Raw genomic sequence first — 26,383 nt, 5'->3', positions numbered from 1 at the left:
TCTATATCATATTTGGAGCTGAAAATTGTTACCCTGTCCTGAATTACAGTTCATTCTGTAAATGGCTGGGGAGACATGATGGGTATGGACCACTAAGGAGAAATGGCTTTCAGAACAATAGGACAAGAGGGCTCCAGGAATTTGGCTAAAGTATAAAACCCCTCTAATTTAATTATTCCCAGCCCAAGGACCAAGAACATTGGAAGAAAAAAATATTTTGCATGATATGAAGGCTGTATGCATAGTATCTCACAGATACATGCAACACTATTTTTCTCTGCTTTTAGTTTTTTAAATTAATGTCTGTCCATTTGCAATTCATAAAACAAAAACCCCAGTTAAAAGTACTCCTGATGTATTTAGTGGTTTTGTACTTTATCAGTGACCATATCATATAACTTCCTTCTGAAAGTGTTTGACAATTCTTTTTGTCTCTTGGGTAGTAGCAACAGACAAGTTTGGCCAAAAATGTCAGGGCATGGCCACATGAATGTTTATAGCAGCACAATTCATAATAGCTAAACTGTGAACCAACTTAGATGCCCTTCAATACATGAATGGATTAAAGTTGTGGTATATATACACAATGGAATAGTACTCAGCAATAAAAGAGAATAAAATCATGGCATTTGCAGGTAAATGGATGCACTTAGAGAAGATGATGCTAAGTGAAGTTAACCATTCTAAAAAAACCAAATGCTGAATGTCTTCTCTGATGTAAGGAGGCTGATTCATAGTGGGGTAGGGAGAGGGAGCATGGGAGGAATAGACGAATTCTAGATAGGACAGAGGGGTGAGAGAGGGAGGGAGAGGGCATGGGGTTAGAAATGATGGTGGAATGTGATGATCACTATTATCCAAAGTACAGGTATGAAGACACGAATTGGTGTGAATTTACTTTGTATACAACCAAAGATATGAAAAATTGTGCTCTATATGTGTAATAAGAATTGTAGGAGGGGCGGTGGCGCACCTTGGACTTCACCATGGAGGACTACCTGCAGGGTTGTCGAGCTGCTCTGCAGGAGTCCAGACGTCTACATGTTGTACTGGGAAATGAAGCCTGTGACTTGGACTCCATGGTGTCTGCTCTTGCTCTGGCTTTTTATCTGACAAAGACGAATGAAGCTGAGGAAGTCTTTATACCAGTTTTAAATATAAAATGTTCTGAGCTACCTCTACGAGGTGACAATGTCTTCTTCCTTCAGAAGATTCAAATTCCCGAAACTATCTTGATTTTTCGGGATGAGATTGATCTCCATGCATTGCACCAGGCTGGCCAACTTACCTTCATCCTTGTTGACCATCATGTCTTACCCCAAAGTGATGCAGCTCTAGAAGAGGCCATAGTAGAGGTGCTAGACCATCGACCCATCGAGCAGAAACACTGCCCTCTTTGCCATGTCTCTGTTGAGCTCGTGGGGTCCTGTGCTACCCTGGTGGCTGAGAGAATCCTGCAGGGGGCACCAGAGATCTTGGACAGGCAAACTGCAGCCCTTCTGCATGGAATCATCATCTTGGACTGTGTCAACATGGACATTAAAATTGGAAAGGCAACCCCAAAGGACAATGAATACGTGGAGAAACTAGAGGCCCTCTTCCCAGATCTGCCTAAGAGAAATGACATTTTTGATTTCCTACAAAAGGCAAAGTTTGATGTGTCAGGGCTGAACACTGAACAGATACTGAGAAAGGACCAGAAGACCATCCAAAGGCAAGGTACCAAAGTGGCCATTAGTGCAGTATACATGGATCTGGAGATCTGTGAAGTCCTGGAACGCTCTCATTCCCCACCTCTGAAGCTGACCCCTGTCCCAAACACCCACCCTAACCTCCAAGCCTATCTTCAAGGCAATACCCAGGTCTCTCGAAAGAAACTTCTGCCTCTGCTCCAGGAAGCCCTGTCAACATATTTTGACTCCACAAAGATACGTTCAGGGCAGCCTGAGACAGTGGGTGTGTCCAGGGAACAGGTGGACAAGGATTTGGACAGGGCAGGCCACGCTCTGATTTCTCCACTAAGTCAAGATGAGGAGGATCCTCCACTACCCCCCACACCCTTGAACAGCTTGGTGGATGAGTGCCCTCTGGATCAGGGGCTGCCTAAGCTCTCGGCTGAGGCAGTCTTTGAGAAGTGCAGTCAGATCTCACTGTCCCAGTCTACCACTGCCTCCCTGTCAAATAAGTGACTCTTGGGAAAGGAAGAGATCATGGGAGAGGTTGCTTGACCCACCTCAAATGCATGTTTTGAGATGTTTGGAGATTTCAGCAGTCATGTGTTCATTGCTCCAGGATCTGGTGTACTGTTCTCATAAAACTGGGAGGAGAAAGAAGGGAAAGAAAGTAGCTGCTTCACTAATGGCTTTCTGCCTTTCCCTCAGTCTCTATCCAACAAGCTGTATTATTTAATTTTATTATTTAAATCTGCACTGACTTTCCTCTTCATTTGTCAGGGCATAATGTGATATACCCACTGTCCTAGCAGAGAGGGACAAGAAGAATATAGACCCTAAAAGGACCCTCAGTAAGGATCTTGAATAGAACCAATATCTGTTATGGAACCAAATGTTCATTCTCTGCATGAATTCACTTATTCATTCATTGTTTATTGAAGACCTGTTTTAAGCTAGATAGAAAAGAGTGTGCTTAGGAAATTTATTCCAGTTTTTAGCCTTCAGGAGATTTCAGCTCCGTGACTCTTCTTTCTGCCCACCCATTAGGTGATGGTGTGTGTTTCAGAGATGACTAAATTTCTATTTTGAGCTTATTGTGACTGTTTTAGGTCTTAATTTGGGAACAAGTTGGAGGCCATTATCATCTGTCCTGATTAGGTGGCCTGGCTCTTTTTCTTTAGATCCTTCTGTTCTAGAGTCACAGGAATCTTGAAAACTCACTGAAGACATCTACCTTTTTTAGCATTCAGGAGGCACCGAGGAAGGTCCTAAGACTTCATAGGCACTTTACCTAAAGATGGCAGAAGTGGAATGAGAATTCTGGGTCTCTCCTTTGTCTTAGTGGGTCTATGAATTTCTTGTCCATCTTGTTCTCTTTTTGTTCATGTTAAAAGAAAGCATGGAGTTCTGATACTGCCATAAATTGTGTCTAGGTCTCATTTTCCCCATCTGTAAAACAGGGTTTAGACTAGATGTTCCCTGGTCTTCTGTGATGTGCTGCTTGCTACCATCCTTTCTCTCTCCTCTGTATTTTTCTTTCGTTTTCCCTGGGAATGCTCAGGGTCACTGGATTGTATTTATGTGTGATTGTACCAAGGGAGTTAGCCTCATGTAGCATGTACAGGGATGTAATTCATACGTATCATAGTGACCCAGCAAAAAGTTCCTGCCCACTGACTTGTTCTGCATGTGTAGAGTCTCCTTTTTATCTTCAAATCAACCCACTCCTCCTTTTGCCTACCCCATGTAAGTTGCCAGCAATTTCACCAAACATGATGGTTTTGGCATGACCTCTTCTAGTGTGACAGGGCACTCTTGAGTTCAGTTTAAGGATATGAAGCCTATAGCCATTTGGAAGGTAAAAATAGTGGCGTGATCACTGAACCAAAGGAATTTATGTTTTGTAATTTAGGTACTTTATTTTGCATTTTGTTAAAGACTTTTTTCCTCTAAAAAAAAAGAATTGTAATGCATTCTGCTGTCATATATAAATAAAAAATTAATAAAATAAAGAAAAAGGTGTTTTGAAAAGGATTGTCTTAGTGCATTGGCTACAATGTCCTTGACAAATTCAGAAAAGTTTAGGGAAATAGAATTTCTTGAAGGGCATGTTCTTTTTCTGGGTTGATAGATGTGATGAGCTTGAGAGCACCTGATATTTCCTGAGCCAGGAGAAGGAAAAGAGTGAGACTTAAGTGTTCTCTTCACTGCCTTAGGCAGTAAACTGGAGAGGAGAGAGAAACAAATATCCTAAAGTCTCTCCCTTTTACAGGTCATGAAGGTACACAAAAAAGTCTCATCAGCTTCCATCATTTGAAATTCATGGAGGCGACCTTATCAAGAACCCTGGTCTTTCCCTCCTCTAAAATTTTGTATAGTTCCCTTAGAGGAAAGTCATTATTTACATATTTTTGAATACCTACCACACATCTCTGATATGAATGGCAAAACTTAAAAGACATTACATAAATGATCACTTTCATCTCTGCTATGTCTACTCATCCTCTTGGTGGTCATGGGATGAAGGGCTTCCTTGTGCAAGTTCCTGACTGGGTAGCAGTGTACCAAACAAGTACTGTTACCATTACTTTTTGAAGAATTCTTTGAAAGGTGGTTGTGGGTGAGTCAGGAATGTAGATATTATGCACACTGGGGAAAACTCTGCCCAGTCCACGATAGTAAAACAACCCACCTACTTTCTAGTAATGAAACATGAATTTGTTACTACCTCACACCCAAGTTATCCCAGTAATGAAAAGGAAGAGTGAATTTTATTTTTGCAAAGATTTATTTTTCAAGAGTGAAAAAAGGCTAGCTTCTTTGATAATATAAAACTCCATCAATGGGCAGGAAGGGGAAACTTCAAGAATACAAGAATGGCTTTATTGAATATACAATGATGTAACTTGAAGAACATGTTCATTTAAAAGAAATACCAAAAGAAAGAAAGACCCTTGCCTCCAAAACCATGGTTGACACCACAGCAGATCAGAATTGATGGAAACTACAAAGAAGAGAAAGAAAATTAGGTTGCAAGAAATACTTTTTGATACATAAATTCTTTCTGGAAGGTACAGGACAGATCTTAACAACACAATCTTTCCATGTTCTCCAACTGGTGACTTTTTGCCATTTTCGCCACTCTCTCCATAATTACTAAATATTATTACTGCATTTGCCACAGATTTCTTGCTTTTAAGGACTTCATTTTAAAAGCTGAAGTACCCAAGTGTTTATTTTTTGTAATGCAGCATATTCTAATGGTGCTCTTTAGCTAATGCTGCAGCCACCTCATGCCCAATTTCCATTATGAGTCATTATTTTAAGATGTATAACTTGGCTACAGAAAATTGCTCTATAAAGACACCTGAACAGAAGTTCTCATATAAGTAAATTTTAGTATGATGAAATGTTAGAAAAATACATAATATATAATCCTTAATGGCTTATATTATCTTTCTGAGCTTTTACAAGTTGAAAATGAGTTGTTGAGGTTTGGCCATGGGCTCTTTCTTTCCTTCTTTTTTCTTTTTGGAAATAAAAAGACAATCTATTAGGCCTCCATCTAGTGCAGGCTTCTAACTTCTTTGCCCTTATAAATCAGGCTATAAAGAGGTGAGAATCAGGTCCAGATTTGTTGCACCTTTCTTTCCAACACTCATGAATATTGCCATTTTCATTGGCTTGAAGAAAAAAAAGAATACAGTGCTGCTTATAGTCACTAAAATAGCAATTGTTCAAGGACGGTCTCATGAATGTTCAGTTCTTCAAATGCTACCCATGGGGTACTGTGTATGGTGAAAAGAACATGAGTTTTGGAGGGTAATAGTGAAACATTCAAATCCTGGCTCTGACAAAGTTTGTGACCCTTACTGAGTCACAGAAGGAGACTGAGTTTCAATTTCCTCAGGCCTAAGACAGAGACTATAAGGATTGTAAGGATTAAATGAGATAAGGTACCTGAAACCACTTAAACCACAGTGTCAGTGCGTAATAGTTACACGAGTAATAACAAAAGTGATGATGATGGTAGTAGTGATTTCTTTCTTTAGGAATGTAGGGGAAGAAAAAATATTTTCCCCCTGCCCTTCTTGGTTCTGAACTAGATCTATGTAACAAAAGACAAATTACCTAGAAAAAAACATACAGATTTATTTAACATAAGGAAATGCAGACCTGAGGAAAGAGTTAATCCTGGGTGTTCTTATGCGAGGTTTGGGGAAGAGTAGAAAGTCATAGAAAAATGTGATAAGACAAAAAAAGTATGAACCAAGAGTGTAATGGTACCCCCTTGGTACCTCCTCCTCCACCAAAGAGTCATAATTAAGCTTCTCTAGAGGCCCTCACCATGATTGTTCTTATTAACAGAATATCGGCAAAAATGTTTGCAAAGAACTCAATGTGGTTTGAGACTTTCTATTTTCTGTGAGGGCTAAGTCACTGTCTTGCAAAAGCTAAATTTGCCTGCAAACTTGATGGTGCACAGAATTGTTACTTCTGCTTTCTATGGTAAAGACTTCTGAAACCTCTGTCTAGCCTAAAAATATGGGACAAAGAGTAACTGTTATGTACCCACCCACTAACATGTAGCCACCCCACTGAGTGTAAAAATTAAAGAATTTCCAGACTCAAGGTCCAGAAATTTTTTAGGCAATATCCACTCTGGACGGCTACAGCTAATAAACCTGCTTCCTGCTAATTCCTCAAGTGTCCAGCCTCGTCTGTCCTACATTAAGAGTAGTAAACTGGGGGCACCAGCCTGTCCTTCAGATTTCTCTTGGTGCTCTTCTCTCTTGGCATAGAGATGCTCCTTTCTTCTGGGTATGGGGAAGTGACATCGTACCTGAGGTCTTATGATCTTCTGCAGGAAATATTCTGAAAGTCTGTATTGCACTTGCCATCTCCCAAATTCCTTCAGTTTAATATTTTTATACCAAGCTGTCATATTTTGGGGTAGCATGTCCTGAACCCCATCAGGAACAAACTATAGGTTCTCATCTGCAGAATGTCTAAATCCGTGCAAAGCAAGGCTCTTAATTAATCTCATTCCATTTACTTCAGCTAGTGGTAGAGAAAGACACACATATATATGCACAAGTATACACAATTAAACTTCTGTCCTTCTAAGACCCAAGAAATATGCAGCGAAGAGTAGTTTCTGAAAGCAGTAAAAGGGAAGAACTAACAGTCAATGGAAAAATAACAACTCTGCCAGTCTCCTGTGCTATACTAACTCAAAGTAAATTTACCCACAGTGCTTAGAAGAAAGCCCCCCCGCCAACAACAAGCACTGGGAGACTTCTAGTATCCTGTATCCTTAAGATATTATGACACTAGAATCCCAGAGGATAAAGCTGTTGAGAACTCCCCATCTTTTCAATGTCATTCCAACCCCTATAACCAAAAATAAGAGGAATTTTCTAACTTGTTTGACCCAGGCTTGCATGACAGAGGATGAGCTTCCAGATACCAGTATGGCACTGAAAGATCTTGGCACTGAGTGTCAGCTAATGATATGTTCCTGACTTAATCCAACCAAATGTCTTGGAGTTAAGTCATATTGCTGTCATCTTGTGGATGTGTGTTGATCCAGTTCACCACGTATTCCATGTATGTATTTAACGTAATCCATCCCATTTAGCCAGCAACACTAAAATAAAGTATTCTTGACAGTGACTTGGGTTGGGATGTTGCATTTGCAAGCAAAACATACTCTGCTTCCTCAATATTGGCTGCTTTAGTGGAGGCCCTTACAGCTGACAACACAACAGAGAACTTCATAAAGAAAGTCTCATGATAGCTGTTATTTATTATGCAAATGCTGCCTGCCATGGCAACATTGCATCTAGGAGTTTGCTTTATTTGCACTAGGACATGGCCTGCATATTCAAATGAAGGCAGCCGTACATTATGCCTACACATTACAAAGATTTTGTTTTCCTTGACACTTACAGGAGAACAAACTGCAATTAATATAGCCTGTTTAAGCAGACAGCACCCAATTAGTTATCATCCATTTTCAGATTGGGATGCTAGACAAAAAAACATGGAGCTGGGCTCCTTATTCAAAAGGAAAATACATCCAAACTACAGGTTTTCAAAGACACGTTTAACTCACAATGGCAAGGATACTCACTTAGCCTTTAATGTGAAATGGAGTGTTAATTTTTCTCTGTCACCTCTTAATTGCTTCCTTATTATACTGTTCAAGCAGTTAATTGCTAGACTGAGTGAAAGAGTGTTTTCAGGGGAAAGGAAATGCCACAGCATGAAAGAAAAAAAAATAGAAGCAGTTCACTAGCGTAATTGGGTCTGATATAACATTAGCTATGGTATTCCTTTTAATGGTATCTACAAAAATTAATAGGCAAAGCCAAATTGTTTGTGATTGGGAAAGTAGAGAAAGATTAAGTCAGTCAGCATGCCTGCATGCGACTTGCATCACTGTCATTTACCAAGAGAGCAAGTGGACTCTCCCACGCCATCCAGATGCAGGCCGCCTTCCCCACATGTGGGACAGATGGGGACATCTCCACAAACCAGCTATTCCTAATGCAGAAGCTGGTTCCAAAGAGCTTCATGGACACTTGTTTGATGTCTTCCCTGGGTTCACTGTTCACAGTAAGAGGAAGGGAAGGCAGAAAATCATCATGTCCTTTGTTTCTAAATACTTTGGAGCTCCACATGCGATTCCACTTAGCCTTTCATTTCAGTACCCTCAAAAATGGGAATTGATGCTGTCAGAGCTTGCTTGTGCTTCTTCAGGAAAGAAATGGATAGCACCAAAAAAAAAAAAAAAAAGGCAAGAATTACAGACATTTATTTAAACAACAAAACAGATCACTGACTTTAATGAGAATGTTTGCCTGCCAGTGTTAGAAAATTCATAATAAGTATTATTTTCTACATCCTCTAATTTTATTAGAGCATAGCAATTATTAATGAAGAAAGACGGTAAAGAAAACACTTGCTTTAACAGTGAGGTGGGGAGAGATTTTCATCTGTATTACATTTTCATTATGATCAAAAGAAATAAGTTTGTTGTATCTTAAATTTAACTTCCCAGTGAAAAATAAGGAAAATGTAAACCATTTACTGAATTGTGCTCATTAGCATATGTGAATGATTAACTCATTAGCATTACTCTCTACTATGCCAGTTTGTGTACTAATTGCTGGAGTTTGCTGATCTTCCCTCTGGTTTTCCCCAAAAAAGGCAGGGATGGGAGATGGAGAGAGTGAGTGCAGGTGGATTCCTTCTATGCACAGAACAAGAATATGAAACTGCTCCAATGATGCACCTCCAAAGATTCAGAAATACAGAAAATTCAATCAGGAGGTGAAAATGCTCAATTATAAGGTAATGACCAATCAAGTAAATAAAATATTCAATATTTAAAAAGTCACAAAGAAAACCCACCAGGGCTGGGGCTGGGGCTCAGTGGCAAAGCACTTGCCTCATATATGTGAGGCACTGGATTCGATCCTCAGCACCACTTAAAAATAAATAAACCAAATAAAGGTATTGTGTCCATGTATAACTAAAAAATATTGTAAAAAAAGAAAATCCACCAGGCATTTCATTCATCTGCATAAGACTAAAGGCAAACACCCTAGAGTACTAATTCTTAACCTGGGCTCCACTCACTGGAATCGTGGGTCCCTAAACATCCCAAACGATCGCATAAGAATACTGTGTATACATATCATATACGTATGTTATGGTTTTACTCTTAAGTGCCCCCCCAAATTTATGTGTTGAAGGTAAATTCCCCAATGCAGCAGTTTTCAGATGTGGGGCCTTAAGGAAGTGAGTGGGTCATGAGGGCTCTGACCTCATCAATGGATTAATCCATTTATATTCATAGCTAATGGGTTATTGGGAGATGGTGGCAACTTTAGGAGACAGGGCCTTGTTGGAGAAAGTAGGTCACTGAGGTCATGCCCTGGAAGGGTTTATCTTATACCCAGACCTTTCCTCTTGCTATTTCTCTCTCTCTGCTTCATGGCCACTATGAGGTGAGCAGTTTTGCTCTACCACATAATCCCTGCCAGGATGTTTCACCTCAACACAGGCCCAAAAACAAAGGAGCTAAGTGACCATAGATTAAAACCTCTGAACTGGTGAGCCAAAATAGACCTTTTATCCTCTAAGTTGAATTCTCTCAGGTATTGTTTCACAGTGATGGAAGTCTGACTCACATAAATGTCTTTACATTTTTCTTAGAGAACACCTATAGCTTGTACCAGTTTCTATGCTGCATACGTAATTACCACTAATACAATGACTTAAAACCACGTGCACACATTTATTATCTCACAGTTTCTGTGGGTCTGGAGCAGGCTCCTCTCTAAAGGTGTCATAAAGATGTGAGCCTGGGCTCTGTTCTCATGTTCTTGCTTGACTGAGGAAGACTCTGCTTTCAAGTTTACTCTGGTTTTGGGAAAATTCATTTCTTTATACTTGTAGAATTCATAGGCGCTTGGTTCATGAAAACAACAAGGATGGCAAGATCCAAGAGGGAGTCTTATGTAAGGAGCCAGCCAAATGTCCTACTCACACTTAAGGTCAGGGGTTATAACAAAGATATAAACACCAGAAGGCAAGGACTGTGCAGACCACCTTAGCTTTCTTAAGATTTTCAAATGTATCTATGATTTTTTAAAAATTTAAGCCACCAGTCTGGTGAAAAGAGTTCTAATGTATTAATGATCTGTTACTGAGTAACAAATCACCACAAAAATTAGTGACTTAAAGAAAAAATAGCCACTTATTATCTGTCATCATTTCTTTGGCTTACAAATTCAGACACATAGTAAACATAATATGTATCTGCTCTACTGTGTCTGGGGTCTCAGCTGGAAGTCTCAATGACTGGGAGCTAGGACCATCCAAAGGTTCATTCACTCACATGTTTGATGGTTATTCATGGCTATCAGCAAGCCCTCGGTTCCTCTTTAGATGTGTTTTTCCATATGATCTCCTTTCCAGGTACATATTAATTATACAAAATACTGAGTTTCACTATGGCATTTTTGTACATGCATATAACATGTTTTGATCAACTTCATTCCCCAATATCTCCTTTTTCTTCCCTAAAGGTCCCTCTTCTGTATTCATGATGCTCTTTCTTTCCCCCTCTAGCTTCCAGGTATAAAAGAAAACATCCATATCATCTCTTTATTAGAAATGTGGTTTCCTTCATAGAATGATGACTGGCTCCCACAGGTGATTATTCTAAGAGAGAGAGCCAGAGACAGATGAAAGAAAGCCACCAGACAGACAGAAAGAACCATATCATCTTTTCTGACATCCAAAAATCCCTGTAGCTTCATTTCTACTGTGTTTTTTGGAGATGGCAGTTACAAATTGAAAGAACACAGACTCTACTTCCTAATGGCAAAGAAGATGGGATAAATATGTGGGTGGGAGCTTCCTAGAAAATGCATCACAACAAATGAACACAGTCATTCAACAAAAATTTACTGGGCTCTACCAATACTTGCCAGACCTCTACTCTTTGCATCAATCACTAGTGCACTGATGCACACTGTACTTCAAAGCTATATTAGTCCAATAAGTTGTCCCTTGCAACTTGCAAAACAAATCTATCCTCGTCGTATTCCTTAGAAACTATAGATATTATTCACATGAACTTATCCCACCACCTTAGAAATCAACACTTATTCATTAAAATTTCCTTTGCAAACCTTGAGACTTAAAGCTTCTTAGAGAAAACTCATCGCTAAATGGAAACTCTCAACTTGTAACCCACTCCCCTATATTTCAAAGAAACCTGCCCATTTGGGGGGCTTTTCATCTTTAACTAACACAGACTCTCTGGTCTCATAAAGGAATTCTTTCCATCTTACAATAGGAATGTTCCATAAAGGGCACCTCTGCATTTTGTAGATATAGCAAATTAATTGTCATGTGATTCATGTACTGGCTCATTTCTTATTGGTTTACTCAACCTGTATTTATTGAATACCTACTACACGCCAGGGACTGTTCTGAGCACTGGGATTATAATCATGAACAAGGTAGACATTGTTTCAGCCTGAGCTTTAGTCCAGGGGAGGAAACTAAAAACTAAAAGAAAAATTATTATACTACACCATGAAAAGTGTTACGATGAAGAAAAAATAGAGTGCTACAGACTTGGGTCAGCAGACATTTCCTGAAGGAAATGACAGTTAACTGCATGTCATAACTGCATATTCTGTAAAAGCAAATACTCCTTATATAAAAATATAGGCACTTAGTGGGTACTTAATAAAGCTTTGGTTAGTAGGTTGAATTCTATCACTGTTGTCTAAAACATTCAGTAAGGCACAGACACCTTAGGATATTCAAAGCCTCCTGTGATGTGGCAATGCCATTTTTCCCAGTCCTGTCCGTCATTATATCCTTCTCAGCATTCCCAAAATATGAACATAGCATACACTTTTACCCTGTGACAATCTTTGTCTTTGATGTTACTGTAGCCTAGATGCCCTTTTTATCGTGTGTTTGCATGTTTGTGTGTGTGTGTGTGTGTGTGTGTGTGTGTGTGTGTGTGGCCTATCCTATCTTAATCATTCAAAAAAAAATGTTTATTTAAATGTTATCTTCTACCCCAAATCTTTCTTGATCAACCTTACTGAAGGTGGAGTTCACTGTGTCTTTCCCTCGGTGCACTGAGATTATACCACTGATTTCACTTTGTCTACCATTATAAACACTTCTATTTGTATCTCTCTCCCCCCATATGTATTCATTTACTTGTCAACATGCATCAGTTAAGTATATGCTATATATTATATATACCATATTAGGTGATGGGGATACAGTGTAGAAAAAATAAATAAGGTCCCTGCCCATGGAAACTGTCAGACTTCTCTTACTGCAACAATTCATCCATTGCATTTGTCCAATATATGTTGAATAAATGAATAGATGAATGAATTGATATGGAGATGGATGGTTTGAATCTTGGTTATCTCTCTGTTCAAGTCCATTTTCTATTCCTATTAACAAAATATTGAGACCAGATAATATTTAAGGAATAAAAGTCTACTTTCCTCATGGTTCTGGAGACTGAGAAGTCCAAAAGCATGATACCGGTGGCATCTGCTCATTATGTGGCAAGGGCCTGCTACCTACATCATAACATGGTGGAGGACATCACATGGCAAGACAGAGCAAAAGTGTTAGATATTGTCCCTCTTCCTCTTTGTGTAAAGCTGCTAATGCCATCTTGGGAGTCCCACCCTGATGACCTCCTCTAGTCCTAATTGGCTCACAAAGGCTCCACTTCCAAAAACCATTAACATATGAGTTTAGATATTAAGCTTCAAGTACATGAACTTTTGGGAAATATCTTCAAACTATAGCCATCTCCCTCTATATATCACAGAAAGTCTATGATTTGAGACTAAGAATTCATGTTGCTTCTTAGATGGAATAATTGCCCCAAATCCAAATGTATCCCCAGGATGTTTTTGAAGGATCTGGTGATTACAATTTTAACAAAATAGCTACAGCATACCACATGAGCCACAGAAATATATTATTCCTGTGAGTAGTTCAATTCACCCTAGAACATTTTAGATGTATGTGCCATACCTAAGACTACTTTTCTGGACAAGCATCATTTTTTTACATACATGTCTTGCAAACACATTGATACTGGATGAAATTCTGTGTATATCCCACTGATTTTCTTCCCTTTAGACAAATCCATGAACCACTTGTCAATTTCATATTACCTCTATTTTCTCAACAATTTTTTTCCAAGTCCCTGCTGTGTGGTATGTGTTAGAGACAGCTTTAAATAAACTGTTTCCACAGATTAACTAGAAAAACCAACAAAACTTATTCCCATCAAATTCTTTGAGAAAGAATAGGAACAGAAACACTTTTTCCACTCTGTTCCCAAATATTTAAAGAATCAATCCTCATATCTTTGCGGGATGCTGAGGATTGAACCCAAGGCCTCACTCATTCTAGGCAAGAACTATACCACTGAGCTACACTCCAGCACTCTCATATCTTGATTTAAAAAAAAAAAATCTCCTAGTCCTCCTCCCTCCTTCAAGATGAGATTTGGCCTGTGATTGTGAGGTTCCTGTCAAATGGGTTAAACAGAATAGGAAAGTTAATAAGGAAGCATATGCAGGGCAGGACGACTCTGGAGAAAAAAGATTTCGTACAATATGCTACACTGATATGTCCTGCCACCCCCCACATACGCACACCCCTGAATTTAACACCCTGAAAAGATTACCTGTGCTTCTATTGACAAATAGTAGCCTTCCAATTTTCAGATATTGAAGTCATTGTGCACTTCTGACACCAAAGGAAGTGTGACAATGGCAGCTAATGGATATTCCATTGTGTTAGGCAAGCACATTGCCCCCAAAGCACACTGTCATTACAGATCTCTTCCAAGTCTCATCCTGACCCCTAATCAAGGTTTTTAAAATTAACAATCCTTTTAACTACTTCACTTCTGATTACCATGTCCAAACCAACCGGCTATTAGGGCCTGACACTTCACTCATTAGGAAAGGTGTTCACTGAGCCTCTATGCAAAGCTTTGATAATTCGGGAGTCACCCATTCTATCATTTGTCCTTTCAGTTAGTCAGTTGATTGAGCTGTTAATACTGCTCTTAAAAGAGAGGGAGAGAGAGAGAGAGTAATCAGTGATATTTACAGTGCCATTCACAGGTTGGAATCCTGCCGTGCATTCTGTAGGTTCCCAAAGCCTGCAGTAGTTTCTGGGTTCCTAGAAAATGTGTCCCTATAGATTTAATAAAGCAATATATAATATCTGAACCTCTTTGTGACTTATTTCTGGCTACAATATGGAAGATGGCAAAGCCAGCAGAATTCAAAACCATATGAAAAATCTGTGGCTGTCAAAGTTAGCATTTAGAAGGTTAAAAAAAAAATCTCTGACTATTGGCTATCAACCAGGCACTTGGAATGAGAAAGGAAAACATAAGCTCAGAGCTTTGTAGTACGTTTCTGTTGTTCCAGAGAGGATCTTTATTACAATTCATTCCCAACCAAACACCAACTGTGTTTACTTTGTCAAAGGGACTCATTTATCAGTATTACTGAAAAGCATCTAAGGGTATCATTTTTTCCCAGTGTACTGCCAGTTAATACTGGTGTGAGAACGGTTAGAATAATGATGAATGCCCATTCTTAGAGCATACCACACCACCAATATTTCATTTTATGAGTCACAGTTTTCCACAAGAAGTTCATTCTCACCACCCACTCCCTCCTTTCTCCACTCCTCAAACTCAGCTCACTTCCTCATAAAATGTATCTTCCTCTACATAGAGTTGTAAACCCCTTGGAGGGCAGATGTCTCATTCATTTCTGTGTCTCTGCAGCAGTTTCTGGTGTGCCTTCCACATTGACAAGTGCTCATCCTGATCACTGCTTATGATGGTGACACCAATTTGAATCAGAACATGAAATTTGGGCCATGGTTTCTAATGCAGTCCATGGACTTCTGCTGAAAAATATGCATTCTCTTATAAGGAACTCTCCAGTTAGCAAATAGCAAGCTGAAAGGTCCGAGTTATGTCATCCGCAGACAGGAGAAACAGCTTGTCTTTAGTCTGCAATGCAAAGCATTGCTCTCACATTTCAAAATGTTTCAAGTCTGTAACCCATTCATTTATCAATGAAAAGAAAGAGAAAAAATGAATAAAATACCTCTGTCCAGAACAATGATGATAGAGGGAAGGAACATGAAGGACAGTTGAAAAATAAACTGATATTCTTATCAGCGCTTCTGAAAACTAATCACTGTTCCCATTAATCCACATTGTCATCTTCTCTCTTCAAATGAGATCTGACATGCTTTTAAATGATCCTTCTCTGTAAGCATAATCTTAATAATTCTAACAGCAGAGACTTGATTTGCATATGTAGAAATCTAAAATCAGCATATATGCCCTGATCTACTTTGGATTTGCTCTTAATGTAAAACACATGACATGGAATTCTTCCTGTACTCTATCATGTATTAGTATCTCTCACATTGTCCCCTATTTGAAATAAAGGATGATATTTTATATAGCTGGTGTAATTTGAGAGTAAAAACTATACTAAGGATGGTAGATAATTAAATTGAACAATCCAATATCTTACTTCTACACAAATCCATTTTTATTAAGTTACACATCTATTCTCACTTCTCTGCATTAAGTTCTTTACCTAAATCTCTCTTCTTTTTGTTAACTTCCAATTCCCTTTTGTCTAAGCATACAATGTCCCATATAGCCTTGAAATCAATTTAGCAGACAGTCCTTTTGTACAATTTTATAATCTGCAACATTTGCATTTCTATACCTCCCTTTAATTCACAAAGAACAGTACGTCTCCTCCAGAGGAGACTGAAAAAACGAAGCTGCAGAAATATTAAAATCTTCTACAACTTGGAAGTATGATTTAAAACATCCATTTGTAAAAATATAAATGATCCCTTTTTGTTGCTAGCTTCTAAAGATTTCATTTTAAAAATATGTAGAAAGTCCTCATTATACTACAAAAGAGTCAAGGGAGACAATTTTCCTTGCCAACCCATGAATTTATGCACTTTCCCATAGAGTTGGAATTGCTGTTAATCTTTTTCTGAAATTCCATCTCTGTATACTTTATTTGATGTCTGCTGTCACCAACTCAAATCTAAGTTGTGGGAATAAACGGTAAGAGCAAACACAGATAGGTCATCTAAAAGTGGGACTCATTGTTTTCCCTCCTATAATGGTTTAGATGTGAGGTGTTCCCTAAAAGCCCTATATGTGAGACAATGCCAGAAGGGTTTAGAGGAGAAATGATTGGGTTATGAGAATCTTGACCTAATCAGTGCATTAATCCCGGAATAGGGATTAACTGGGTGGTAAATAGGCAAATAGGGTGTGGCTGGAGGAGGTGGGACACTGGGGGTAAGCCTTTGGGGTATATATTTTATCTTTGTTGAGCATAGGATATCACATCAGAAATCAGAAAGAGAACTGAGTCACTTTCTTCTGCCACACTCTTCTGCCATTATGTTCTGCCTCACCTCAAGCCCCAAGGAACGGAACGAACTATCTATGGACAGAGACCTCTGAAACCAGGAGTCCCCAAATAAATTTTCATCCTCTACAATTGTCATTGTCAGATCTTTTAGTTGAAGCAGCAAAAAAGCTGACTAAAACACCTCCACAAATCAAAATTTTCTTTTTCCTATGTAATAATTACAATAAACATTTTCAAAAGATCATTAAGTTGTTAGAGGAAAAGTTTGCCAATAATGATACTAAATTTAGAAAAGGTTAAAGACAAATAGTGAAGAAGAGTAAATGGTAGAAGTTCAAGATCAACACTAGCACTTAATTTCATTTTTCTGAAAATAACCAATAAAGCATGCATAGTAAAATTCCCCTGATTATTGATGGGAGGTATTTTATTAATTTGATTTTCAAACCAATCTTGATGCTTACTATATACATTTTATGGATGTACACAAATGAAAACCCCAACCCTCGCCCTCAGAATATTCAAGTAGTGAGGACTCTTACATAGGATAATTCAGTACAGTGAGTGTCACACTGAGGGGATGTGGGGCAGGTAGCATGGGAACACAGAGCTGGAGCACTGGACCTTGCCTTGGGAGTAAGTGAAAGCTCAGTCAGAGAATGAGAGTGAGGTCTGAGTCAATAAGGTTGTTTTAGAAACAAGGAAAGTGCTTATGCAATGGCTCCGAGATAGGAGAGCACACCATATATATGGACCTTCAAGTAATCTTGATACTGCCCCCAAATTTCATAGTGTTTCTAAGAATTGCTTGGGAAACTATATTTTTAATTTATTTTTATTTTTTTATTATTGATTGTTCAAAACATTACAGAGCTCTTGACATATCATATTTCATACATTTGATTCAAGTGGGTTATGAACTCCCATTTTTACCCCAGCTACAGATTGCAGAATCACATCAGTTACACATCCACATTTTTACATAATGCCCTATTAGTGACTGTTGTATTCTGCTACCTTTCCTATCCCCTACTATCCCCCCTCCCCTCCCATCTTCTCTCTCTACCCCATCTACTGTAATTCATTTCTCTCCTTGTTTTTTTTCCCATTCCTCTCACAACCTCTTATATGTAATTTTGTATAACAATGAGGGTCTCCTTCCATTTCCATGCATTTTCCCTTTTCTCTCCCTTTCCCTCCCACCTCATGTCTCTGTTTAATGTTAATCTTCTCCTCATGCTCTTCCTCCCTGCTCTGTTCTTAGTTGCTCTCCTTATATCAAAGAAGACATTTGGCACTTGTTTTTTAGGGATTGGCTAGCTTCACTTAGCATAATCTGCTCTAATGCCATCCATTTCCCTGCAAATTCCATGATTTTGTCATTTTTTAGTTCTGCGAAATACTCCATGGTGTATAAATGCCACATTTTTTTAATCCATTCATCTATTGAAGGGCATCTGGGTTGGTTCCACAGTCTAGCTATTGTGAATTGTGCTGCTATGAACATCGATGTGGCAGTATCCCTATAGTATGCTCTTTTAAGGTCCTCAGGGAATAGTCTGAGGAGGGCGATAGCTGGGTCAAATGGTGGTTCCATTCCCAGCTTTCCCAGGAATCTCCATACTGCTTTCCAAATTGGCCGCACCAATTTGCAGTCCCACCAGCAATGTACAAGAGTACCCTTTTCCCCACATCCTCGCCAGCACTTGTTGTTGTTTGACTTCCTAATGGCTACCAATCTTACTGGAGTGAGATGGTATCTTAGGGTGGTTTTGATTTGCATTTCTCTGACTGCTAGAGATGGTGAGCATTTGGGGAAACTATTTTTAAAACAATTTATTGTGATGCAAGTGTGCCAGGATCATGCTTTGAGAAAGTCAGGTGGAATGCGTTCTTTCACAGACATTTTAATTCAACAACTCACTTCAGATCCTTGAGTTACTCATCTGACCAATGGGGGGATATATAGAAGTGATTAATGACTCAGAGGAGACATGCCCGAATGAAACAGCTTGATTGGGTTCACTAAATAAGTTCAATCAAATCAACAAAAAAAATTAAAGAATTTCTTGAACACTGACTGTGTGTCAGGTTATTATGCAAGTTATATTAGTCTGAGTCCATCAGAGACAAGAACCATATCAATTATTTGAATAGAGAGAATTTAATATAAAACAGTACTAGGCACAAAATTATTGTTGAAAGGAGAAAACAAAAACTCTTGAGATCTCACAGAAGTAGTTCACTGCAGGAAGCAGCAGCTACCTTCAAGGTAGGGGATCAAAGGGTTAGAATTGTTGTAACCTGTAACATAAAACCAGATAAAATAATATTCTAGAATTTTGCAAAAGTATAGAGCATGGAGAGTTGAACTCCAAGTAGAAAGTAAGAAGGCATGGTTGCAACATGCTTTAGAAAGTTGAAGGAAAGGGGGAAGAGAAGTGGTGATGGAGAAGGTGCCAAGTCACTGAGTGGAAATACCTGGGAAGGTGGATGACATTTATTTAGTGCTCACTCTGAAGCAGGCTCAGGCACTTATCAACATATAATCTCATTTCCAATTACCATGACTCTTAGAGTAGGTATAATTATCCTCATTTATAAACTAGGAAGAGTCTAAAAGAGTAATTCATATCCTACAAATTATAAACTAAAAATCTGAGATGCAATAGCAAACACAGGTATTGTCCTTGCCTTCATGCAGTTTGCACTCAAGAAGTTACATAGCTTGCTCAAAGTCATAAGTGGTATGTAGACAACCAGGACCATAAGTCATATGGGCAAGTTGCTTCCACTACACTACTGTACCTCCAAAAGGATCCACCAAGGAATTGCGGAGCACTCTGAAACCTTTGGCCATCAGTGAAACTTTAGCCAGTAAAGACCAACAAAATGTGTGCCACCATTTCAAAACTAATTCTTCCTGTTAAACCACAGAGCACCAGGTCACCATGTCTCCATAGATATAAGGTATTACTGAAAGTACAAAGAAGATCCATTGAAATGATATTAGGACCATCTAACTATATGCATTAAGAGCTGAAAGGGTATTTGATTAACTTGATTACACAGGGGAAGAAAAATATTTCTTCTACCATCCTTGTATCCATGACTGGACCTAAATATTTAAAAGACAAAGACAGATTACCAGGGAATAGCATGCACATTTTTTTAAATGTAGATTTTATGTGATACAGGAAATGAAGACCCAATGATTAAGTCTGAGCATTCTTATTCTACGTTGGGCAAAGAGCAGAAAATTGTGGGAATACATTATAAGACAAAGGTATGATCTAAAAGTGGTTAACTTGGGAACACTTAGGAAGATCTGTTCATTCAGATTTCTCTTGGGGTCCTTCCAATTTGGGGGATAAGGATGTTCTTTTCCTCTGCATGTTGATAGGGCACTTCTCACATGCAGGTCCTATGACCTGCTTCAGGAGAGAAGGGAAAGTCCAAAGAATCTTTTCTACTTGCCATTTGTCAAACCCTTTCAACCTCAATATTAAAAATGCCAAAACACCATATTTTGGGGCAACATGCTCTGAATTCCTCCAGTAGCATCATGAAGGAATGGATAATATGGATATGGGTTTATTCACCAAAGCTGAGTGTCAGAGAACTAGGGAAGATACTTTAAATGTTTAGGGAAAAAAAGCATTAAGTTTAGAATGCAAACTAGATGTAATACTTCACAAAATGTGTAACAATATTCTGGAACTTGCTTATCTCAGTAAATGGTATGGACTGAAAAATAAAAGTAGCTTCATTGACAGATCAACATGCATGCCTTGTTCACAAAGATCCTCCTTATTTGAGGAAAGTAGGAGTTTGTGGAGAACTTTTTATATCAGCAAGGACATCTTTGATCTTGCAACTGTCTCTCAAGATCTCTTTCTAAGACTAGGTACAAAGTCAAACCCAGAGGATGCACTTCCATAGAATCATAGAACTAGAGATTTACAAAGGAACTTAGAGAGGGCCCATCTTGATTCTTCTTTTCACAGATGTGAAAGCTGAGGCCTGTAGGGAAGTGGACTACCTCAAGGTCACACAACTGGTTAATGTTTCTTAGCCAGACTACCATAGCTAGGATGACTAGCCATTCCAATTTGCCTGGGACTGAGTTTCCCAGGAGGTGAGACTTTCCATTTTAAATCTGGAAAAGTCTGGATGAGCAGTTACCCTCATTACAGCAAAGTAGAATTCCATTTTGAGATGGCTTTTTGAAAATGAACATCATGTACAACTGCAAGAATGGGATTTTAGTAAGTTATACTCAATGTATGTATAATATATCAAAATATCCTCCACTGTCATGTATACCTAACAAGAATAAAAAATAACAATAAAACTTAATTTCTAAATGAAAAAAAAGATACCTTTTTGATGATTCTTTAATGTCACATTCTATTCAGAACTCTCCAGGGACAGTGATCATTTACATATTTGATAATGCAGGACACCTAAAGATTTTGCTTCTCATCTCAGAATGAAGAACAAGAACAAAACTCCCCTCTTCTGATTTCTCATCAAGTTCTCTATTGGAACAGCATATTGCCACCACTGGTCAAGGAACTTTCATAACTGGGAATAAACTAGCAAAATTTTCCCCAGTCTTTCAGATCTAGGTGAATGTGGTGGTAGAAGAAATAAGTTTTTCCTCACTGATGGACCATTTACATCTACGATCATTTGCCCCACATCCATTTCCATGTACAATTAAACAACTTCACAGAATGTGTCAACAATATTGACTCAACCTAGTTGTAACTTGCATTACTAAACACCTCAACTTTTCATTTTAACTAAAGATACAGTATTGGCTTATATTATTGTAGTTGATAGTAAGCCTATCATAATGAGTATAATTATCACAGGCACCCAGGAATAGCTCCCCTTAGTTATAAAAACTATCAGAAAGTTTACCATTTCCTTAAAGATCATGGTTCTATGCAAAACCTCTAGTATCTCGGCTGGGTTGTGGCTCAGTGGTAGAGCACTTACCTAGCATGTGAGAAGACCTGGGTTCAATCCTCAGCACCACATAAAAATAAATAAATAAAATAAAGATTTATAAAAGCCTTTCAGTATCTTCTAATATTAGAAGTATGAAGAAGGTACTACTGACTCCTGTTTAAGAAGAATTGATGGTATGGTTCCCTCAAGTTGAATGATGGAATATTAGCTTTGGTAGATTTTTAGGTTGCACAGTTCTCAAGAATTAAACTGGATAGCCATTAAACTGTTTTTGAGGGTGATTGAGTGTTTACAGTATTTTTCATCAGAGTTTAAAGCACAGCTTGAAATGCCAATGCCGATTCAGGGAAATCAATGTCAGTATAACTAATTTAAATTAAGAAATTCTGAAATTCAATTATTAAATTATTTAGTATTAAATTATTCTGAAATTCACAGGACAACCAATAGCACGTATCTGGCATTTTTTATGTACCAGGTGCCACACAAGTTTCTTTGGTCACATTCAGGAAGGTTAATTAAGCAGAGTTGTTAGCAAAAGGAGAAGTTCAAATCATATTAGCATTCCACCAGTCAGAGACACCAATAATGCTGCCTAGATCCACAGCTTCCCTTTGTCCTCATTCTGAGTGCCTTTCCAGAGATCCCTCCAAATGTCTTACACAACTCACAGCTTATAATTAACCATACTCTTCCTCACAGCATTCTTATATTAATTTGAGTTTGACAGAGAGGAAGTCAAATTTAGAAAACCAATCAGGGGAATCCCTCTTTCCATTCCTTCACACAACATACAGTCATTAGGTATCTACTGTATGCCTGTTCAGATTGGTCATCAGTGTAATGATTGCTATGATAATATTATGGGCAAGCATATCATTTAGCATCAAATATTTTTTCCAATCTGGATTATTTATTATGCATTGACCAAAAAAAACTATTTACTCTGAATTTGGAATATCTCAATGAACTAAACTGGTCTGAACAGGGACATCATCATATGGAATTTCATAAGCAATGCAGAAAACAGGTATCTGGTCAAGAGCATGTAGAAACCTCAGCTGAAAGAAAAGCTAGTGAGGAGTCAACAGTCTTCCAACAAATTTAGTCATTTCAACTTTACTCATATATTTTCCAGGAAGACTGCTTTTTATCCTTTTTGCCTTGATAGTTGCTCCAGTTTTTCTGCTCCCGTGTTTCATATGAAGACCAACATGCTGAATGCCTGAGTGTATCTAATAAAGTCCCTCTTGATGTGGAATATAGGGCCAAAGAATTATGTCCTGGCTTTTGTACATCATAGCCCTGTTCACAAAACCCAGGCCTATACCAGCCCTTTAAACAATGGCCCTGTCTTGTTTCCATTTATTCAAGGTGTGATTCAGAGTGATGGTTTCACCAGCCATTCCTCAGCAGGTATTCATGTGGTTTGGATTTGGAAAGCACATGGATTGCCCAGCACTGTCCCTGTTGAACATCAAATGTCAGCCTCTCTTTGACAGACCATTTTTCTAATTGGTCAAGGTCACCTTGGATTCTGCTCTTGCCTCGCAAGGAATTTCCAGCTTTTATTTCCCCCTCACCCTCCAGTCTCATTTGCCAATGTTGTGTCTTCTGCAAATTTAGTGGGAATTTTCTTACTTCTCTTGTTCCAGACCTTGGGGAGTGGGGGGTGGGGGAATTAAAAGCTCCAGGAGAAACCTACATGGTCTCTGGGATATGTTGTCCCAGATTTTTCCCAAAGCATTGTTTAGTGCCCATGCTTGCAGTAAGACCCATGTAATAGCACAGTCCAGGCCTGATATCCCTAGCTCATTAATGAAAATGCCTTGCAGATCCACAAACCTCTAGTGAAGTCCAGATGTGTCCTGCATTGATTGCTCCTCTCTTTATTCAAGACCTGCAACTCTGTCGCAGAAGGAAATTAAATTGGTTTAACATGAGTTGCTCATCATAAAGACAGTGCCTTGAAATCTTTTGTTAGCAAATGGTTTCTTTGATTTTTTTTCTATCTTCCTCATGTGCATTAAAGTGAAAATGACCCAGTATAAGGAATAATTTTCTTAGTTATCCAGAGATGCAGTGGGCTGCCTTGAGGAGGTGGGAAAGATGCCATCACTGGAAGTACTCAAGCAGAACACAGGGAGGACATTGCTACATTGGCTAAGACATGGAGCTGGGAGACTTCCAAGTTTAAATTCAATATTAAATTGCTGCAATTTTGCATTTGAAATTTTTTCTAGTAATATGTTTCTTTCATTTTAAATTGCTTTTCAATTGTTTCTTTTCAAAGACATTCTCCAACTTTTACAAAAAGCAACTAGTTTTCTTTTTTTTTCTACACTTCACATTGTGTCAAGTATACCATAGGATTAGAAATGAGCAGAGGTTACTGACTAAAAATTTACCTTTAGCATTGAAGCAAAAGGGGAGGAAAGGGAGCAATTTTTTTCCCCTTACTTTATCCAGTCCTTCTACATTGGGTAAATTGAAGTGGTAGGAGTTGATATATAAATGCAGACATCTGTATAAATAACTGGTAAGATCTCTAAGCTTCTACATATTTTTTTCTTGGAAAAACGTAAGGCACTTGTTCACCAGAAGCTCCTCCTAGCATTAGTAGTTGCTGACTTTCTTCATTGAGACCTACTCAAAAATACCAAGGAACATGAATGATGCCAATCCCAAGACTAAAAAAAAGTCAATTATAAGCCAAATTTGGTCACATCATTCTTCTCAGATCCATGAGCTTCAGATAAATAGATCTGTATATTATTTCTTCCTTATGACACGTTAGGGGAAACATTAACATCCCAAGATACAATCACACCACTGAACCCCCTGACTTGACTCATATAGAGTTGCTAAGACTTCTAACCAGCTGAAAACTTCACTAGGTTCATGAAGCTGCACAATGGAATCATTGTTAATCTCCTCTTCTTCATGCACTGGAATATATTTAAAATCAGTTCTTTGAAGATCAATAAAACGAATGTGAATATTGTGCTGGTGGTAGCCTCTGTTCAACGCCTACATTTTATGACAGAAAAATAAATAACTGGTCAAAGGAACCCCAAGATTAGGGGACTCTGCCCCTGTTATATGAGCTTCAAAGATCAAGACTGTATGTGCGGGCTGGGGATGTGGCTCAAGTGGTAGCGCGCTCGCCTGGCATGCGTGCGGCCCGGGTTCAATCCTCAGCACCACTACAAACAAAGATGTTGTGTCCGCCGAAAACTAAAAAATAAAATATTAAAATTCTCTCTCTCTCTCTCTCTCTCTCTCTCTCTCTCTCTCTCTCTCTCTCTCCTATCTTAAAAAAAAAAGACTGTATGTGCTAAGACCACATATGTAATTCCTTACTAACGTCTACATCATAAAAGAATGCTCAACTTCTTTACCTAACTAACATGCCATGTAATATAACTTTCCTATAACTTGAAAAAAATACCAAGTCTTATGAATTTGCGGTCAAATCCCAAAGTCAATCTTGTACCAGAATCAGTTGAATATTTGGGGGAAAACCAAGTATGATGGTGACAAAATTCCTATTCCCCAAAATGCATTTGGATCTCAATATTCTTGTCTAGGAGACCTTTGAATAAACTTAAACATAAAGGTGGAGTTGTGCGGAGTAACATTTGACATAAGTGACATAATAAAAATGTATCTTCCTCGAAAAGAAGAACTTAAATTATCACTATTTGCAGATGATATGATCCTATACCTAGAAGACACAAAAGGGTCTACAAAGAAACTACTAGAGCTAATAAATGAATTCAGCAAAGTGGCAGGATATAAAATCAACACGCATAAATCAAAGGCATTCCTGTATATCAGCGACAAATCTTCTGAACTGGAAATGAGGAAAACCACCCCATTCACAATATCCTCAAAAAAAAAAAAAAAAAATACTTGGGAATCAACCTAACAAAAGAGGTGAAAGATTTATACAATGAAAACTATAGAACCCTGAAGAGAGAAATAGAAGAAGAACTCTAGAAAAATATACCCTGTTCATGGATAGGCAGAACTAACATCATCAAAATGGCGATATTACCAAAAGTTCAATAGGTTCAATGCAATGCCAATCAAAATCCCAACGGAATTTCTTGTAGAAATAGAGAAAGCAATCATGAAATTTATATGGAAAAATAAAAGACCCAAAATAGCAAAAGCAATTCTAAGCAGGAAGTGTGAATCAGGAGGTATAGCAATACCAGACTTCAAACTATACTACAGAGCAATAGTAACAAAAACAGCATGGTACTGGTACCAAAACAGGGGGGTGGACCAATGGTACAGAATAGAGGACACAGAAACTAATCCACAAAATTACAACTATCTTATATTTGATAAAGGCACTAAAAGCATGCAATGGAGGAAGGATAGCATCTTCAACAAATGGTGTTGGGAAAACTGGAAATCCATATGCAACAAAATGAAACTGAATCCCTTTCTCTCGCCATGCACAAAAGTTAACTCAAAATGGATCAAGGAGCTTGATATCAAATCAGAGACTCTGCGTCTGATAGAAGAAAAAGTTGGCTCCGATCTACATATTGTGGGGTCGGGCTCCAAATTCCTTAATAGGACACCCATAGCACAAGAGTTAAAAACAAGAATCAACAAATGGAACTTACTCAAACTAAAAAGTTTTTTCTCAGCAAGAGAAACAATAAGAGAGGTAAATAGGGAGCC

At 38.3% G+C, this 26,383-nt stretch overlaps 1 protein-coding gene across 2 annotated transcripts; it reads left to right on the top strand.

Moving 5' to 3' along the window:
* The first annotated feature begins 986 nt into the window (after positions 1 to 986).
* LOC143639171 (exopolyphosphatase PRUNE1-like) lies at positions 987 to 2,190 on the top strand. 2 transcript variants are annotated; one of them, XM_077107342.1, is made up of 2 exons: positions 1,171 to 1,323; positions 1,653 to 2,190. In XM_077107342.1, exons 1-2 carry the CDS (start codon positions 1,246 to 1,248, stop codon positions 2,187 to 2,189), a joined length of 615 nt encoding a protein of 204 aa, XP_076963457.1. In that variant the 5' UTR covers positions 1,171 to 1,245; the 3' UTR covers position 2,190. The 2 variants fall into 2 exon arrangements, with proteins under 2 accessions (XP_076963456.1, XP_076963457.1); XM_077107341.1 differs by having other exon boundaries at positions 987 to 2,190.
* The last annotated feature ends 24,193 nt before the right edge of the window (positions 2,191 to 26,383 follow it).

This window comes from Callospermophilus lateralis, chromosome X (genome assembly GCF_048772815.1).
Source record: "Callospermophilus lateralis isolate mCalLat2 chromosome X, mCalLat2.hap1, whole genome shotgun sequence".
In the NCBI taxonomy this organism is placed as follows: Eukaryota; Metazoa; Chordata; class Mammalia; order Rodentia; family Sciuridae; genus Callospermophilus; species Callospermophilus lateralis.
This window is presented reverse-complemented; position numbering and strand designations above follow the sequence as displayed.

Bases quoted from the DNA above. Each gene is read 5' to 3' on its own strand.
- LOC143639171 (XM_077107341.1), top strand. From the start codon at position 987: ATGGAGGACTACCTGCAGGGTTGTCGAGCTGCTCTGCAGGAGTCCAGA.